The sequence below is a fragment of the Haliotis cracherodii genome, unplaced genomic scaffold, assembly GCF_022045235.1.
Source record: "Haliotis cracherodii isolate W230 unplaced genomic scaffold, xgHalCrac1.p SCAF_8, whole genome shotgun sequence".
NCBI classification, from domain to species: Eukaryota; Metazoa; Mollusca; class Gastropoda; order Lepetellida; family Haliotidae; genus Haliotis; species Haliotis cracherodii.
In genome coordinates, this window is record NW_027266341.1 from 11,768,887 (window position 1) to 11,788,899 (window position 20,013).

General features: G+C 39.2%; 2 protein-coding genes across 2 annotated transcripts; both read right to left on the reverse strand.

Moving 5' to 3' along the window:
* Window positions 1-2,643: 2,643 nt before the first annotated feature.
* On the reverse strand, window positions 2,644-10,089 carry LOC139449782 (cell death abnormality protein 1-like). Its single transcript, XM_071231311.1, has 5 exons — window positions 10,036-10,089; window positions 5,275-5,604; window positions 3,416-3,994; window positions 3,115-3,199; window positions 2,644-3,003 (listed from the first exon to the last, which is right to left on the reverse strand). Exons 1-5 carry the CDS (start codon window positions 10,085-10,087, stop codon window positions 2,886-2,888), a joined length of 1,164 nt encoding a protein of 387 aa, XP_071087412.1. The 5' UTR covers window positions 10,088-10,089; the 3' UTR covers window positions 2,644-2,885.
* A 2,175-nt stretch (window positions 10,090-12,264) lies between these two features.
* LOC139450179 (uncharacterized) lies at window positions 12,265-18,324 on the reverse strand. The gene is made up of 5 exons (XM_071231854.1): window positions 18,284-18,324; window positions 16,577-16,626; window positions 15,597-15,917; window positions 13,654-13,756; window positions 12,265-12,544 (listed from the first exon to the last, which is right to left on the reverse strand). The coding sequence occupies exons 1-5, from the start codon at window positions 18,322-18,324 to the stop codon at window positions 12,265-12,267; spliced, it is 795 nt and encodes a 264-aa protein (XP_071087955.1).
* Window positions 18,325-20,013: the final 1,689 nt, after the last annotated feature.

Sequence of the window (20,013 nt, forward strand, 5' to 3'; positions counted from 1 at the left end):
ACACGGGATGTCATCACTGATTTTTAGTGGTCCATTTATATGGCTTTCAAAGCTATTTTGCCCCCTGTACGCCACATAGAATCTGTATCGGCGGATAATCAAGACTGGTTATGACGTTATATTATATTGTTTCATTGACATTATCTTCCCGATGTGGAATAATGAGGACATTAATACCATCTACAAATGTATATATGTGTCTCCCTCCTTCCAGTTTCATTGGTTCTTTCGAGGTTAAATGTTTTGTCCTACAAAAAATGGTACAGGTAAGCGCCTGTTGTGTAACGAGAACAGGGCATAATCCCCTTTACATGGGTGCATTTATCTTAATACTTCCATTTTCAAACCAACTCAGAAACATTAATTTTGTATATCTGAGTTAGTCTGTGACTATGGTAATTTGGATGAGTGAGCGTTGATTCAAGCCAAAGGCACATTATGTAGAGGGGGATGTCCGAGTAACTCTCCATTCCTTAAAAATAATGGAGCAGAGGCCCATTATTTTTAAGGAATGGAGTGTTACGAGGATATTTCCCTACTTAAAACTCATCCCTACTTTTACACTTTGACAAAATATTCTGTAGTTGTCTTTGTTGTCTGTATTTAAACTGCATGAGTCGACCTTGCGTGATGCACGAGGAATGCGTTCTCTGCCGCTGTTGCACGTGCGCCAAGCTCCGTGGCGAGTTGACATTTACAATGCATGGTACACGGCTTGTACATTGTTAATACATGCTGATGGGTATAATTGGAAATATAGAGCCCCGAACAAGCGATATTTATGTTACCTTATTTGTTTTTTCTCGTCAAAGGTTTATCTAACTATCTATAAATATGAACATTGTTGTGGGTAAAATATATACATATTATTTTGAGCTTTTAAGCATTCTGCAAAATTATGAAAATATTTAATAGTAAATTTCACATAATGCCTTCATGTGCCGCAGCAGCTAAGGTTGACAATTACACGTTTTCAAATCTAACGATGCGGGTTCGAACCCCACTGGCGACACATGTTTTCGGAAAAAAATGAAAATATTCACTTGTAAAAAAATAGTTCCGTCTGTTCCAAGTGGAAATTCATTCAAATGTTGCTTCAAGATAATGTACAGTTGACAAGCTACTCTGCATTCCTGAAAAATAATGGAGCGTTCAAACAATGGAATGACGTCACAGATGTGTTTCAAAACATTGTCATGATGGCCTGTCAATAATCGAGTCTGGATGAGAAATCAGTGGCGTTGTGTTTTCTATGAGTAACGGCACACACTGTCTTTGTTCGATGACGCAATCGACCAACACATTGAGCCTGATCTCCCAATCCAATTTAGTCCCCTGTTTGGAAGACGCAATGTTTATCTCTTCATGTTTTGCAATGGGTAAAGTGTAATTATCCTATCGCATATGAAAGTACGTAACAGATGATCGATTCTTATGAAAGGGATATTTTAACATTTGTAGATTGAAAAACAATGCTGTAAATGCTATGTACAATCCGGACATTATTAAAAGTCTTCACACAAGTGTCTGAATCAATCACTATCCGGATAACCGGGTTTAATGTAAGAGGCCCATGTGTCCCAGAATGAACACAGAAATCATGTTTTATCATACAAAAGCTACTTTATTCACAACAACAACAATAATGATGATAATAATACAAATAATAATGATATAAATATTTAAAAAATCAGTATAATAGTGTCACATGTACATGTTTGTTTATGCTAAAGAATCGCGAATTTGTAAGCCATGCAAAATGGGAAAAGGCCTCGTTTTGTTCAGTTTCTGTACATAAGCCTAAGACCAAATATATTGTGGTTGTGCCAAAGTTTGCACAAGGGAAAGGTAACAATGGCTATGTCAGTGGGTACTTGTAGTTCCTCAGACAACCAGGGTATAGGTACGGCAATAGTCGAATATTTTTGCTTGGATATTAACAAAACATGCATGCTGATTTGTTCAAAATACATAATGATTTCATTCAGTTTTAAGTGACCAACTATATACAACAACGTACTCTTTGCTACAAAGAGGGTCGGTGGGGTAGTTATTATAAGGACCGGGTTTGATTCCCAACATGTGATCTTGGCGGAATATTGCAAAAAGCGGCATAAAACAATAATCATCTCCGAATACTTTGCAGCAACGACATAATACCAATACATATCACCTTTAGAGGGTGAGGCGAAATGGAGTTTAACGTCGCGTCCTAGATTATTGCACTTATATAGCGACGTACATATACACGTGTGTGTGTGTGTGGCTGCCTGTACTAGTACGGACTGATGCCGATTTTATAGTGCTAGCCGACTGAGATCACGTTCCGCAGTTTAACACGAATATTCCATTCATACACAGTAAACTGACTCCGAGCCACCCGGTCCTTGTTTTCCCCCGATCGACCTCACTCCGGGCAGACGCTCTACCACTAGACCACGAAGCTGGTCTATCACCTTTAGAATAATTACAATTATAACTAAAACAACAATAATAATCATCCTTATAACGCGCTAACATCAATGCAACAAAGCTCTTATTGTGTGGCTGAGTTGTCAAATAAAAATGGTTTTATTCTTTATTTGAAAATAGCAAGACTAGTGTTGTGTCTTTTCATTTCTGAGCAGCAGTAACTTCAAAAGTTTTGGAACCCATGGGTTTAAGCATGGGCAGATACAGCTTTTTTGAAAAAAAGGGGGTGGGGTGTGTGTGTGCACAATTAAGATCTATTTATTGTCTAATTGTCTAAGATCGAAACACTGGGAATATGTCTGTTCTTACGTTTGACTTCATTACAATCCTTGCCGCACTGTTTTGGATTTTCTGGAGCATGGTAATGTTATCTTTGGATATTCACACCAGCATATTGGACGAAACTGAATTTGCTACACGCCAATTGCACCTAAAGCAAACGTAAAATATGCGTTTTGTTCCCTCTCATCCTCCACGGCTTCCGGGATTGCTTGAACGTCACTCTCGATGACCTGTAGAGGTTTCTTGTGTCTGCAAAATGACAACAAATAATCAGTCAGTCATATTTCGTTACTTGTTGCCGGGCGTTATAAAAGCGAATGTATTTTGGTCAATCTATACACAACAAAAAGACATAAGTACCTCTTGATTATGATTATCAAACACGACACTGCCAAAACAGCAAACAGGACAAAGCCGGTTATCAGCCAAACCGCCAAAATTGGACCTGTTAAAAAGAAGGTGTGACTATACAAATATATCATGGGAATCGCAGGATGCAACTTGTATTAAGGGATTCTTCCCAAACGTGTACAAATTGCTGCTTATTTTACCAAAACGGCAAACACATACATGTGCTTGTATGACTTTAGACGTTGAACATGAGGTAGGAACAAACCCAACCGTCATCTATCAAATGAATTCGCTGTAATTGAATATATACCTGATGAGTCGTCATTGAGATTCAGTTTCGAACAATTGTTGAAGTTCAGAGTACAGAATTGTTGTACGCATTCGAAGCTACAGGAGCTCACCTTCAGGGTTTCTTTAATTATATCAATACAGACTGAAATATTCTCAGTTTTACGTGCCAAGCAAGCAGAACGTTCTTTAAAAACAATCTGTTTCATCACTTCACATTGATTTTCAGTTGTGCTTGACTCAAGGCATTCATCAAAACAGTTAGGTTTGGTTGGACGTGTACAGTTTTCACCGTAACCTGAGTATCGAGTACACACTGAAGTGAACTGATCACACGATATGCATTTTAGTGGGCAGAATTCCTGGCATGATATTCCTGTTCGTCCATTCTCACACCCGTTGGAACATTTTAGTTTCCCGTTTTCGTATTCACACTTTCCATTCAGACAATTTGCATTGCAAACTGAATCACATTTGTCCACAGAGATGGACTTCCCACATTGTTTCGGGCAACTGAAACACTTGTTCAGATTGGGATTGCAGACTTCTGAACACGGCAGACAATTCACATTTGCATCGCTCACCGAGCAAAGGTGTGGTCCTAAAAATAGAAACAATGATAAGCTTTGGATATATACAGCGATGCGTCTTAAATGGTGAGTGATCATGTTAGTCGAAACTATATCTAGCGTCATTATTGAAGGATCACCTAGTTATGCAGAGTGTCAAACATATACCCATACATATACCAACAAGCGTGAATAGTCTGAGTGTGTTGACAATGTGATCAACAGTTAACGAACATGTGTCTATGCTTATGTCACACTGCTTTTATGAAACTGGAAAAATTGACACCGACTATTAAAAACAATGAAAAGGTGTGGTCCTAAAAATAGAATCAATGATAAGTTTTGGATATTATGTATACAGCAAAGCGTCTTAAATGGTGAGTGATCATGCTAGTCGAAACTAAACCCAGCGTCATTATCGAAGGATCACCTAGTTATGTAGTGTTAAACACATACATATACCAACAAGCGTCAATAGGTCTGAGTGTGTTTACAATGTGATCAACAGTTAACGAACATGTGTTTATGCTTATGTCACACTGCTTTAATGAAACTGGAAAAATTGACACCGACTTTCAAAAACAATGAAAAGTGCAAGATTGAAGGTGATGGAAAAAGCTACCCAAAACACACGCTTGAAATTATTAAAGAAACCAGTGGTTTAGCCCGCATAGTAGCAAAAAATAACAAGGAACCGTCAATGTGGGCTTTAAATGGTATAGTCCAGATACAGCTGAACAGCGCTCTTGGAAGCTCAAGATGCTACCTTTATTGCAAATACTGGTACCTCTAAATTATCCCCTGAATACCGACGCAAATTATACATAGTAAGCAACTACCTATCCAAAATATTAGAAATATTCGTGGTCAAAACAGTGTTCTGTGTACTTGAAATTAAATCTGACCACGCCTGGGTGAGTTCTTTTGTAGCTCATACATAACACACGTATACAAATATACACTAGCATTGCAAACATGACGTAATGTTATGAAGGAATAACGTCCAGCTTAGCAAATGATATCTATTTTATTGAAATGACACGAAAATATGTATGTTTTACCATTGCGTTTAATAATGCTTTGCATATAATGTGCCAACAGCTTATCATGTGAAATATAATATTGCAATGTTGCAATCCTGTTACAGCCGATAACATTACAATAGAATACAATATGGTATACTGGTATACTATTGGTAAGCCATTGACAAGGGCATAAGAAACCTTTTAGTTAAGATAACCAATAAGACCCAGTGACCCTGGTATAATCTTTCATAATCACATGGCGTTAATGGCATCATGCTGTCGAGTACCTGAAAGAGAGCAGGTCCCGAGTCCATCTTTGCACGAAGTACAAGCTGCGGTGTGTTGGTCACAGGCTTCACAGTCGTCAGGACAAAACTCTTGACAGTAAGAACCCGTTCGTCCTTTTTGACATCCGACGGAGCATTTCAAATTTGCGTCTATGTATTCACACGCTTTATCAATACACTTGTCACTGCAGACAGACGTACATTCGGCTTTGTTCAAAGTACTGTCACAATGTTTGGGACACTTAAAACAGGTGTTGTTCCGCGGATCACAGGTGGAAGTACACGGATGGCAGTGGACATCTGTATCACTGATTGAGCAGTGAGGTGTTCCTGTAGCAAAAGAAACAATAGTTACCTGATAATTCTTACATTGCATACCAAAGACACTCTTGTGATGTTTTCATCTTAATACTCAATGCTAAATCCCTATGTCCATCCAATTAGTCCACTGGCCTCCATTATCTCTATCAGTCTGCTTGTTGACTCTGTGTTCATTAGTCATCCACTGGCTTCCAATTATCTTAATCAGCTCTCTGTGTCCATCATCATTTACTGTATAAACTTTGATGTTAATAAGTATATATACCTATTTTGTTTAGCACTATCCCCGTGTGCGAAATACGCATCAGTCGGAAAGCGCTCGTTAAATCTCCAAAGTAAGTAAGTAAGTAAGTAAGTAAGCACTATCCATCACTTGCTTGATAAAGGTGTTAGGATCTACACCGAAACGTCGCACTAATTGTAATAAAGAAGTTGTTCATCCATAGAACTCGTCTTACTTCATCACACCAACTTCTAAATGCCACTTAAAGAAGTTAATACTCATTTGTTTGCACGAGTTGCACCAAAATTGTATCTTGATCCTCACATTATGTTACATCCAGCTTGGTGATATTACAGTCATCGTTCACTGCTTTTTTCAACCTGACAGAAAGAAGTTGGTCTCGCCTACTGTCCATTCAGTGAACAATATGGGGAGAAATATTTGAAAGAACGACCCGGTGTTTGATTGATAAAGGTAGATTACTACAACAATTAATACACCAGTGCTTGCTTCATAAATTTCCCGTGTTCGATTCCCCACTTAGGCTCAATGTGTGAAGCCCATTTCTGGGGTCCTCCGCGGTGATATTACTAGAATACTGCTAAAAGAGGCGTAATACCATACAAACCCACTCACTGATGAAGTCGAAATCGTACAATAAACGTTTGTATATATTATGATTATGAATAGTGTCTTGTCGCCTTTATTTCAGTGTATGTGTGTAACATATGTCGTGTTTTCGTTTACTACCTGATATGTATGTGAATGACACTTAAAAAGTTATTACTATTTCCCGTAACCGAAACAAACATGTATCCCAACACAGATGTAAACACCAAATCTTCTAATAATTTCCCTGTTAGGCTGTATAAAGTCTTTTTATTATTGTGTATGTCGTTAACCTACATGTGACGATGCAGTTAGACAGAATCTTCGTCCTGTCAATGTACATACTACTGGGTGTATATGAAACCAATGATTGAATAGCAAACGCGGAAGTTCGGACAGACACAGACACTGTCTACACAAAACTGGGGGAATCTTATTTAATTTATTACATTTTGTTACATTTAATATATGTATATATTTGGACCCACGACGCTACATACACAAGTCATTCAGCATGTCTAACTTGCGCCGAGTTTATGTTTCAGCATTATCAGGAACAGATTATTTAATCAAAATATAAAACCTCAACGCCTGATTGACGCCTCGATTATCTGCCGATACAGATTCCGAAAATAGAAAATTATACGAATGTGTCACTGAAAATAATTGATGGCACCAGGTGTCAACGAGAAGGGTTTGCCTGTCTTTCTCACCATCCCCACAATCTGAAAAAATGCTAGGATCCCCAACACAATAATATGAAATGGTTGGCCGCCTATATTTTGTTGAACATTGAATATTACTCGCTTTACATGTATATTTTATGTTCACCCATGTCTACTTAATGGCTTGACACATTCCCATCATAACATTTCGTGTCCTTCAGCTGAAATGTGAGCTGATCTCTACCGTGCTACAAATGTAAGACGTGTTACATCAAGGGACTCTGCAGATGCTGCTTTTCAAAACAAAAAGAACTTATATCTCAATCAATATTACGATAGAGCGGGTTGAAGGCATTTATCCATTAATTATCACAGCAAGTATTAAAGGTTGTATATGATCAGCCTTGGCAAATTGCATTTATTAACTCTACAATTTTTTCACATAATTTTCGCCTTGCCTTTTGCGCCCAGTGGAGTCGATCGAGATGGTTTGTTCCCTGGTGTTGACATTGTACACGCGATAATACACGCTACAATAAACCGCTGTTCATGTCACGACTGTGCCACTCAAATGCTTTAACTATGTTTACAGTTTGCACACACGCTGGGGTTAGCACCTATTTGTGCATCTTATAGTTAGAGTTGTGGAATAATGGCAACTACAACAAGCCTTTAATACTATTATCAAGTAACGAGGGAGGGCAGGACGGAAGGTGGACTTTGTACAGTAGTTTCCCTCTCACATCCTCATGCATGCTGAACACCCACTCAAATGAACACTGCTGATCACTTAAAGGTATCCGTTGACAAGGCCAAAGGATTTATTTCCAATTACTACTAATTGTACTCATTCATATCTCGCACAGAAAATACAAGAATTCTTACACTCGTTTCGTAAAATCATAATAATCGTAATAATCTCTATGTTTTTACTGTTCGGAAAGCAAATAAAGATGTGTCTGCGTCACTGCGCACTAGCCACACCAACGCTATTCACTAACAGTTTTAAGTAGCTGCGTCTTGTTATGGATGGCGCGCAGTGCATGAGGCTATTATTGACTGTCTGACACAAATTACTCCGATCCGCATTAAGCTAAAACAAACAGCTGTTATCGACTTCTCAATCAAAGACTCCAGATGCTTTAACATGTGTCAGTGTGTTAGTTTTTTATGTGTTTCTTTGAAAGCAGGTAATGACTTAGAATAGACTTGTCTTAGCGAGGTCACTTTTACTTTTGTTGATCTATCAAGTATTGTGCTTGTTTGATATATACGAAATTACCGCCAGTATTATTGAAAATAAACATTGGTTATGAAACGTAATATAAGTCAGAGAAAAACCAAGTTCCCCCACGATCTTGTACAGTAACTGCATTCCGCCACAACTCATACCCATTAACTGTACCACAGGGGGATTCCCTGACCAGCACATAACACATCGTTATCCCATTTTCAATGTAAATATATTACCAAGTAAAGGAATTTAAAATTTTCAATGACATCTTTTGTTTATGTACATATTATGAATTTTCTTCAAGTTTCAAATCTTAATCCTCCGCCTTAAGTATATATGAAACTCGTTGAATTATGTATAATTGCACGCGGCTTCTTCCGAATTAATTAGGGACGTACATATAAATCTGAGGAAATATTTGACATAGAAATGTCTTTTTCGTGACGATTAGTGTTGATTGCATTATTGTAACGAGACATCTTCCGGTTTTACATTCACTTTCCGAATTAACTACCAGATACGTAGCTTGAGAAGGAAAATCAAGGTTCTGGGCTGTGAGGTGACACCCAGGTGACACCCATGCTAGAGCATTTTTGTAAATAGTTTATGAAATACTGAGTTAACATTCTTTATCTTTATTAAAGAACAACATTATTTAAATGTAAGTCCCATTGGGGATTTAAACACTTGCTTGTCTGGTTCAAACGCGTTTATGTACAGTGAGTGAGTGAGTTGGGTTCAACGCCGTTTTAACAATAAACCAGTTTAATCACGGCTTGTCAGCTGAATGTGGGAGGAAAGTCCGAAGTGATGCAGGTCTCAGATGTGAACCACTTCGGTGAAATCCACGAGCACGGGCATGGTGCTGACAAACCTAGAAACATAATCGGGGCGAACCGGGATTCGAACCCACAATCATAGGTTTCTGGCGTGCCCAAGGGACGCAACTCTGCACAGCGAATCGCGGCGCCTTAGATTTTGGTTGGCTGGTTGGTTGGTTTGTTGTTTAACGCCGCACTCAGCAACATTCCAGCTCTTTTACTTCTTTGATTCTCAAATAATTCTATATCTGTATCAATAATGCGATCGTTGCGTAAACTGATTGAGTGAATTTGTATGGAAGGTTCAGCAATATTCAGACTATGCCAAGGAGGGGATAACACGAATGTACTCTTCTCACATATCGTGATAACACCCAAGTCGTCAGGTGCGTTATCAGTTGGGTTTACTCTATGATCAGTTGTTAATAATAGTATCTAAGGATAACATATGAAATTAAAAGAAGGTATTCATCTACATTTTTATTGATAATTAGATTCACCTCAGTGCTATTGATGACAAACAAAAGTTAAAAGATTATTTCTAAGTACATTTCAATATTGGACACCGACTTTTCCCTGAACCAAAAATTCATGTTTTCATTTGCGTTCGTTTTATAGAAAACTATATTAGATCGATTTTAATGTAGTTCTTAGAACTACTAAATAAATGAGAATTGAAAAGGATATACTTTTGTCTTGAATGCAGATGTGCAGAATAAAATCACTAAGTGATACATTTCATACATGTATCATGGACATTATGTGAGGTTCTTAATTTATCACTTATCTGTATGCATGAGTTACATCGAAATCATGGCTTGATTGTGACGCCTAGCATGGAAACATTGCCTGTGTCAATTGTAATCTTACAGCAGAGGTTGTTCTTACCTGTTATCCATTTACAGAACAAAACGTGGAGAAAAAGTTGAAAGAACAACATGGTGCCTGAGTGATAAAGGCAGACTATTACAAGTCACTGATACGTCAGTGCGTGTTTCATTCTTTATACCTATTTCCCGTTTCCTGATATACAATTACGTCAGTTCTATGTCCGCATGCAGTTGTTACATTCGTTTTATCTAGTATTAGTTACCACCTCAAACCTCTGACCCCGTCATACCAGAAGACGTTAAAAGATGAATAATTTTGTTACCCTGCCTGATGCTTGGCATTTAGTGTTTAAACGAGTGACTGATCGACTCGGAATCAGCACAATGTGCAAAAACCTTGCCTCACTTGATAAACATGCCTAAACGGGTGTCATCAGACATCTAAAAATGCCCTGGAGGCACGGGTGGCCCAGTCGTCTTAGGAGCCGCGATTCGCTGTGCAGAGTTGCGTCCCTTGGGCACGCCAGAAGCCTATGATTGTGGATTCGAATCCCGGTTCGCCCCGATAATGTTTCTAGGTTTTTCAGCACCATACCCGTGCTTGTGGGTTTCACCGAAATGGTAAACGTCTGAGACCTGTATCACTTCGGGTTTTCCTCCCACATTAAGCTGACACGCCGTGATATAACTGTAATACTGTTAAAAGCGGCGTTAAACCCAACTAACTCACTCACTCACTCACTCACTATAATAAAGTAACCAACTTCGACATCAGTTCGTCATATGTCAATTTACGTATGCCAGGGAACATATATGTCGGGTAACAGTAAACAGCAGCTGTGGCCGACGACACATATATAGCATGAAGAAAATCAACAGCCAAATCACAACTTACATGATTCATGTTTTTATTCGTCGTCTGATAGCCTATAATAGAAAACCGTGATTGTTGATGGTGACATGAATGACATCAACAAATCGTGAGTGAGTAGTGTTATGCCTCTTTTAGCAATTTTCCAGCAATGTCACGGCGGGAAACACCAAAAATTGGATTCACACATTGTACCCATGTCGGGAATCGAACCCGGCGTGACGAGCGAACGATTTAATCACTAGGCTACCCGACCGCCCCAACAAATCGTAACTCTACGAGGTTAAACTGTAAGGCTGTACATAAGAAGGGTAGATGTCCTATTGATCGTGAGTATGCATTTACTCTACGACGATGTTTACAAACTACAAATCACAACAAGGAAGTTAATGTGAATTCGAGGTCAAGATTTGTAGATAACACAGTGAAAAGGGGGTAATAAAAAAGTTTTATTTCCTTAAGCAACATTCAACATAGTTAAACTTGAAAAGCACAGTCACAATGTAACGCCACGTCGCAAGGCCTTCTGACATTGTGTGAGATAACATATTGAGTCATGGTAGGAAAGGTCATGTGCAATCATGTTTTGACAGATGCCGTTTGTTTTGTTATCTAGGCTGATAGAGATCCTGTCAAAGCAAACTTCTACCCTTTAAACACTGGTTATAGGCAAGTACAAAACTAACATTTGTCATTTTGCCTTTTTATCAAAGGAGTGAACAACAGAGGTTAGATAAATGTTATTGTGACAATGTGGCCATTCATTATATTTCTAATTATGCCGCAATCTAAAGTCAGAGTATACACAAATCATTACAAACGTCACATTAAAGCTATCGGCTTTCTTCGGTTTGTTGGTTTTGCGCCAAAGGAGATGGACTTGATGTGTGTCAGGAATTTCAAAACAGTTATTGTTAGGGTGCTATTATGGAAATAGTTGAAATCGGAGTGGTCGCCAGAATAGTTTAAAGAAATACACAACACATGGAAAAAAAGAACGTGATGCCATAATGCACCCGCCAGTATTCCTCTTGGTTGAGGTACTTCAAGTGTCACCAGACAGGTCTCGTTATTCAGGAACCATCGACGGACTATTTCCATTTGATTTAACGGAGACACATTCCATAGCATGTAAATACATCAACTTATGAAACATCATGATTTGACCATTCGGTCCAAATGTGTGAGGTTCCATAGAAAAGTCAATCACGTAGGACAGACAACAACCGAGGATACCCCCCCCCCCCTCCCAACACACACACACACACACACACACACACACACACACACACACACACACACACACACACACACACACACACACCGTCAACATCCGGTAGTTAGTTTAAGCAAAAAAAAACCACATTTCTCAAATGGGAAGATGTTCTAGGGCAATAGATATTTTGTCCAACTGTCTCAAGGCAGATTCTGAGGAATTGGCGTCAGATACTTGTACTTCTCCTTATCTACTTTTCTCTGCGTGAAGTCAGGAGTGGCATATTCGTGTGTCTGATCATGATCCACACTGACATACATATGCACACTTTCAACATATATGTTACCAACACCTTCGAACTCTCTACCCGGGGTTGACGGAGCAGTGACCTCGCGTGTGCATCTTGAGTCATCCTCTTCCGTCATTGCAGGCCCGTGTCCAGATATCCCGGAGATGGCACGTCTTTCAAAGGTAAGAGGTCTGTAATAAAAATATGTTCTCATAACACGTAAATATTTTATACTGCTTTACATGATATTCGGTAGTAATCCCTCCCAAGGTTTCATGACACTCAACTATTATGCACTGAGGCTCAACACTGAAGATCGTTGATTATGACAGTTGATCATGAGTGGTGGATATAGGTTTAACCACTTTGAACTATTATTTCAGTAATGTCACTTAATCTCTCATTGGTTAGATCTCTGTAACAGTGAGTGAGTGCGTGAGTTTTACGCCGCTTTTAGCAATATTCCAGCAATATCACGGCGGGGGACACCGGAAATGGGCTTCACACATTGTACCCATGTCGGGAATCGAACCCGGGTCTTCGGCGTGACGAGCGAACGCTTTAACCACTAGGCTACCCGACCACCCCCCCTGTAACAGAAACAATTAGTTCAGTTTGTTTCATTTGAACATATGGTCATATATATTGTATTGTTGTTAACAAAACGTTACCCCTAAGTAACACAGTAGAACACAAAATAATAGGAAACACAACCACTGTGGGGATGCCGGTGTTAACGACATGACGACAATGTGGAAGTAGTTATGTGGTCTCGGGGTCGTCGAAAATAATACATGTAGATACAATGGGAACTTGTGTTTCGCTTTCAGGCTGCAGAGCAATAAGTGGGAACCTCTCGAGCTAATGCTTTTTTCTATTGAATTACTTTTCCACGACTGCAACACCTCTCTGAACATTCCCTGTAAATTAAAGGCGCATATAACACGGGGAAGAAAAGGAGAATGTTACCTTCAAGATAATATTGTATAGGTTTCACCAATGAGGTTTATTCTTTACCTGGAGGGGGGCACGGGCGGCCCAGTCGTCTATGGCGCCGCGTCCCTTTAGCACACCAGAAACCTATGCTTGTGGGTTCGAATCCCGGTTCGCCCCGATTATGTTTCTAGGTTTGTCAGCACCATACCCGTGCTCGTGGGTTTCACCGAAGTGATAAACGTCTGAGACCTGCATCACTTCGGGGCTTCCTCCCACATCAAGCTGACAGGCCGCGATATAACTGTAATACTGACTGTTAAAAGCGGCGTTAAACCCAACTCACTCACTCACTCACTCACTTTACCTGGTGAGACAACCAAGAGCGCGCCTCCTCCTGTAACAAAGCCCAGCAGCAATGACCAGAAGAAGAATGACGGCAAACACAGGGCCCATTACCAGCCATTGTTCTGTGGAAACAGTAAAGATATATAGTTACGTAATCCTCCTATTTACTTCTCTTCCGAGTGTTTCAACTGCGTTCCAACTGCAGCGGTAAGCCTATTTTCATGACCATTAAGATGACCTAGCTCAATGCAAAGCATTCGAATAAGGCCACAACTACATCAAGTACAATCAACGTTTGCATATCAAGGTAGGAGAAATAACTACTTCCTAGATTAAGAGTTATGGAGCAATGATGCCTGGAAAGTTCATTCGGATCCAAGAAGTGTACACAATCGGACAATGTATGATATCACCCGGAAAAAAACCCCAATGGCGTCAGTAAACAATGATGACGTCACGTTTCCACGACAACCGCCTAGAGTGAAAAGAAAAGTGATCAACAAGTGTTTCTGTGAAAAATACATAACGAATATAATGTGAATGTCACCATGGAGAATAATTGTTATTCACCACATGTGAACTTAGATAAAACATGTATAAGTAATTTTAGTACCGCCTAAAAATTCCAGACAATCAATCGTAGAACACCAGATATATTTTGCAATTTACTGGGCCATTGACTCTTTCATTTACATACCAGGAATATGATACTGACGTTTAACGCAAGACACACCAGGTTTCGAAACGTTATAAACCGCCACCTTCAATACCATATCAAGTATGGAAAAGTCAGTTATGACACATTGTAGTTTAATGGGCTATCAAACATAGATCATTTCAATAAAATGCAAGATGCACCCAAACCCAAATGACAAGGACCCCAAACTATTTCCATCACATAGAAAAGTGTATTAGCAGCTCTGGTTGTGCCAGTTGAAAGGACGTATCATTCACTGAAGATTTAACTCCTATAGTGACCTTCGCAATGACTTCAGACATGGAATTATTGTAATTTGATTCATATGCGTGTTATTGTATGTGCGGTATCTATTTTACGGAAACATGTTTATTGAAGACAAAGCCTTCAACTAGAAGTGTTGAAAAATATGATATGTACCGTGAAATCACAGTATGAAGTCCCCAACTGGTCAAAGACAAACACTATTTAAGGGAATTATTATTCGCAGTTTTCCAAAAAAATATCAGCAATAGAAATATCATTAAAATGATTAACACTGAAGGTGTTTGTTGTCGAAACAAGGGGTAGGGATAATGTAGCAACAAGTAAACGTAACGATTAGATGAACGACAAATTCGAATTCATTTGAATTCGTTGCTTTTTGTAAATAAGTAAACGGACAACCTTATGAATGCCAACCTCAGGTTAAGGTTTATATTGTGGAGATTCTTGATTTGAATTCGTTGCTTTTTGTAAAAAGTAAACGGACCACCCTAGCTATGAATGCCAACTTCAGGTTTAGGTTTATATTGTGGAGATTCTTGATTTGAATTCGTTGCTTTTTGTAAATAAGTAAACGGATAATCCTATGAATACCAACTTCAGGTTTATGTTTATATTGTGGAGATTCTTGATTTGAATTCGTTGCTTTTTGTAAAAATACTTAAACGGACAACCCTATGAATGCCAACTTCAGGTTTATTGCATCAGCGACGTTACGATTAAGAGTACTACGTATAGACGGTTCTCAAGCAGGAAAACGGTGTAAGAATCTACATCGAAACCTTCCAACTTCTAGAATGCTTATCAAACAGTTATTGCAGCATGGTTATTATAACCTGGGTTCTTGTTTCCCAACAATGATCTGAAGCCAATTTTACTATGATATTGCAACAATATCGACAAAAGTTGCGTAAAACGAATACTCACTCACTCAATCTGGTGATGACATGATCTATTCAATAATATATTAAGCGTTGACCAGAACTATTTGAAACATGTACCAGAAGATGCAGCATCTGTTCTTTTAGGACTCCCAATTACTTCTTTGCACTCTGATGTAAACTGATCACAGCTTTGGCAGTCTTGTGCACAAAACTCATGACAAGATATCCCTGCTCGCCCATCTTGGCATCCCTCTGAGCACATGAGCTGTCCTCGCTGATACTCGCATGTTTGGTGAAGGCACCACGCACTGCACACAAACTCACAGGGGTGGACACAGTTAACGGGACACCTAAAGCAGGCGTTTGTATTTGATGTGCAGATGTCACTGCATGGGTAGCAATGCACAGTTGTGTCATTGATCGAGCAGAAGGATATTGCTGAAATGAAATAAATGATACGTCACTATCTATCCATGACTAATTATTTCAGGACCAAGCAAGTATATATAATACGTTTTTTTCATGGTGTCCTTTGATATTATGTATGACTTTATACTCTATACTTTTGACTCATAGTTATATAAGTTAGTAGAAACACATAATATTTTTTAGTGTATAGCTATGTTACCCGTTAACGGCACTTAATTAAATTTTGAAACGAAGAGAGTATTTTTTCAGTGTCATGGAGGAATTTGGCCTGATTTATTTAATAACGCTATAATTGGTAACTCGGTGGGGTCGGGGTCAGGGTCAGGGTCGGGGTCGGTGTCGGTGTCGGTGCTGTGGTTTAAGAAACATATTGTTATCGGTATTGAAAAGTGACTGTACTGGTCACAAACATCATTGCTGGAATTGTTTTTCGTCTTTAATGCCAAAGCTAAAGGTCGCCATGGCGATGCTCTTTATGTCTCTTTCCCCTAGGAAAGCATCTGCCCGCGGCGTGCGATTCTCAGTGTGCACTTTGGAGGTCATTAGCGGTATACCTTCTGTCTGCCAGTAAACACTATATGTTCATCTACAGAACATCGCACTTACTTTATGATCTATGTAACAAAAGTATAAACACAACCCTTTGTGAGTGTGGAAATAAGACTCACCTTGCGCCATATAGAAGACAGTTGTAATTGCAATGAGGAGAAGTTCCACACTGTCCCAAAATGTCCAGATGTATGTGTGTAAAAACAAGAATAAATTGGATAAAAGTAAGGCGCCCGTACAATGCAACAATGAATAATTCTAGTTTTTCATTCCGTGTTGTTTGATCTACTTGTAGTGACAATGTGGCATACTTCCTTCTACATCTGTGCTCTGTGTATGTGTTCGTGTGTGTGCGCGTACGTGTTTGTGTGTGCGAACGTGTGTATGTATGTGTGTGCTCGTGCATACGTGTGTGTGAGTGTTGGTGTGCGTGCGTGCGTGCGTGCGTGTTCGAGTGCGCACTTGCGCGCGTAATACTAACAGCTTTTTGTGTGTCCGGGATCTTTATATTTTCATAATACAATTTCTGCGAATTAGAATCGTTTCAGTATCAATTCGGAATAACTAAACGAAGTGTCAGATATACAATATTTTTGTCAACTGGGCACGAAATTGTTGTACAATCGCATGACGACTCACGCTGGTTATAAGAGTTTGGTACTTTATAATTTGTACTTATTTGGATTTTAAAAATAACGTTGAAGGACAAATGTTGTTATTTGGGTACGAGCAATGGGCAATGAAGAATCACCAGTATCGTTGATCGTACCAGTGTAAATCCCATCGGGAAAGAATACACTGTTGAATCTTCTCGCTTATTGTCGTGTGAGGACGACGATAGTTTTTATCGTCTAATTTGTTATTATCTATTAAAATGCGCATATTGTGGAGATTCTTGATTTTTGAATTCGTTGCTTTTTGTTTTGGATTTGTGTCGAAAGAAGTGTCAACAAAATGCGTTAAATTCAAGACAACTACGGTAGCCATTATCAACAGATGTTGCCGAGAACCAAAATGGGAGAGTGAGAGGGTGAGTAAGGTTTTACGCCGCTTTTAGCAATATTCCAGCAATATCACGGCGGGGGACACCAAACATGGACTTCATGCATTGTACCCATGTCGAGAATTGAACCCGGGTCTTTGGCGTGACGAGCAAACGATTTAACCACAAAGCTACCCGACCGCCCCATAACCGCAATTGGGTGAGACAGTCAACACATGACCCTACATCACTGCCGAGAACACCATCTTCATAAATCCGATCAGGTTGCTGTGGCCGATTACCCTTCCTATTTTCCTGAGATTGAAAAACAGATGTTTTACGTGGGTCCATGACTGATGTATTGATAACATTATACATTGCCTATCGATACACGTGCCTGACCTGCAACGATCCACATTTAAACTGTCGGTGGAAACAGCCTTTGCATCGGTTCAGTTTATATTTCAACGGTAGCCGAGTCGATATGTTGACACGATGCGCCGCTAATGCGATAGATTTCTATAGTCAGTTTCTGTATACTTTTTAAACAAACATTATACAGTACTGCCTCTCTGATACTTTAATCGGTAATCCACAGCGGGGAAAAACCCCACACACATTTCCCCCGAGAAGATGAAGCAGAATCACATCATAGTACTAATTTGAGGAATGCTTATACCTATCAGTGCCGTAGCCAGCCGGGGGTGATTTTTTTTACAGTAAACAGTTTTACTTGAATCCTGAAAATACAAGTTGTGGACAAGTGATACTTGTACAAATATTAGCTGATTTAAATTTACTGAAATTGATCTGACGTAAATCTCTTTGTATTGCCTAATATTACCCGTAGTTTTCAGAGGTATGGTCCTGTCCTTTGGCAATCATAGTCTACATGGACACACAAAATGTCGGCGAAATCGGACCACCGGTGGCTATGGTTAAAAGACGGTGTTTTGAGATCCACACTGAACGGGTCGCACATTTCAGCGAAGATCTGGTTGCATAAAACATGCTCGTGATATAGGCGGAATCGTAGAGCCGACTCTATTTTTGACAGAAATTTCTTATAAATATGAAAGGGTATTGAGGCGTATGTTCACACTGAACGGATCGCAAATTCAAAACCAAGAACACGTGTTTGAAACTAGAGCTGATTGCTGAAACACAGCCGAGAGGTTGCGGGATCATATACCATTAACGTAGTCCGAGAAGAAAGAGTTTCATCTTTAACAGGCAGTAGCACCGTTGTCATTAGGCATCAGTCGAAATAATCAGTGTTCCTGTCACCAGTTGTTGAGGTAGCCCTGGTACAAGAAACGGCGGAATAAAAAATAATGAATAAATAAACAAAACGATTACAATAGGCATGGAACTCTATTAATGCATTCCTGTTCCGATAGGCCGATTGTGCGTTAAGATTCTTGACTCTTCCTGAGTATGATCAACTAGCAACATAACCGCGCTCGATGAGAAACGTCTCTTTGGACTTGCCCTTGCTGTATGCTGAAAGAAGGCACCATTCCACCATGAACACAAAGACAATGAAAAAATCGCATTCACTGTTCTGCACTGCGGATCACGTATATATTCAAGGACGAAGGCATCAATATGTTTAAGTGTTTTTGTAAATATATATACTATTATTTTTTGTATATCATGTCGTTATTGGCATGCTTTGTGTTTGTGTTCGGGTCTTTTGGTCTCCTTTTAATTCTATCAATGTAACGTTTCCTTTATATACACAACAGTGCTGTGCTGCAGAGAAACGATGAGTTGATTTACGCACAATTAATAGGGTGCGGATTTAAATACGAGGGCTGGTCAAAAAGTTTAAGCCTAAAAAACAAAACCAACAATTGAGAAAGTGTTTTTAATTTTATTTTTCAACATAATCTCACTGCTTTTCAATACACTTCTCACATGGATAGTGAAGCGTTTCAGTTCCTGGGGTCATCATCAAGGCTTGTTCTCCTAGCCTTAAACATAGCTGCCAAATATTTAACAGTGGAATAGCAAGGGCAGTTATCCCCATACACTTGTGACATGCGATCATGAATTTCTTGGGGAGTTCTTTTCTCTAAAGTAAACAACTTGATGACTGCTCTGTATTTGTTCTTTTGCATGTCTGTGTCCATTTGGACCCCTATCACGTTCAACTGGCTGTAACTAATATACAAGCGGCCACAAAAGACCAAACACACTTGCCTTGAACTACTCAAACAATGTACTACATTGACTAGTTCATTTTGTTTTGGCCCATAGTTGAAAGTTATTCAGGCTCAGAACGGTTTGACCAGCCCTCGTATTTAAGATATATAATCAACAAGCGATAAACAGTTCAATTTATTTGATATTCACTGTTTTAATTTAAGCAAGGGTTACCTCTGATTTCAGGGAAAATGGATACGTGTACTGCCACTGTTTACAGCATTCATACCAGGCTGTTCGATGTTTAGAACAGATCCTACATTGCGTTGTTTACATCTTCGCAACGTAATTCGATTTCACATAAAATTAACATATACTATTTCGATAGAATAAACAGGAGAAAGCGTAATTTCACTCTGATACTAT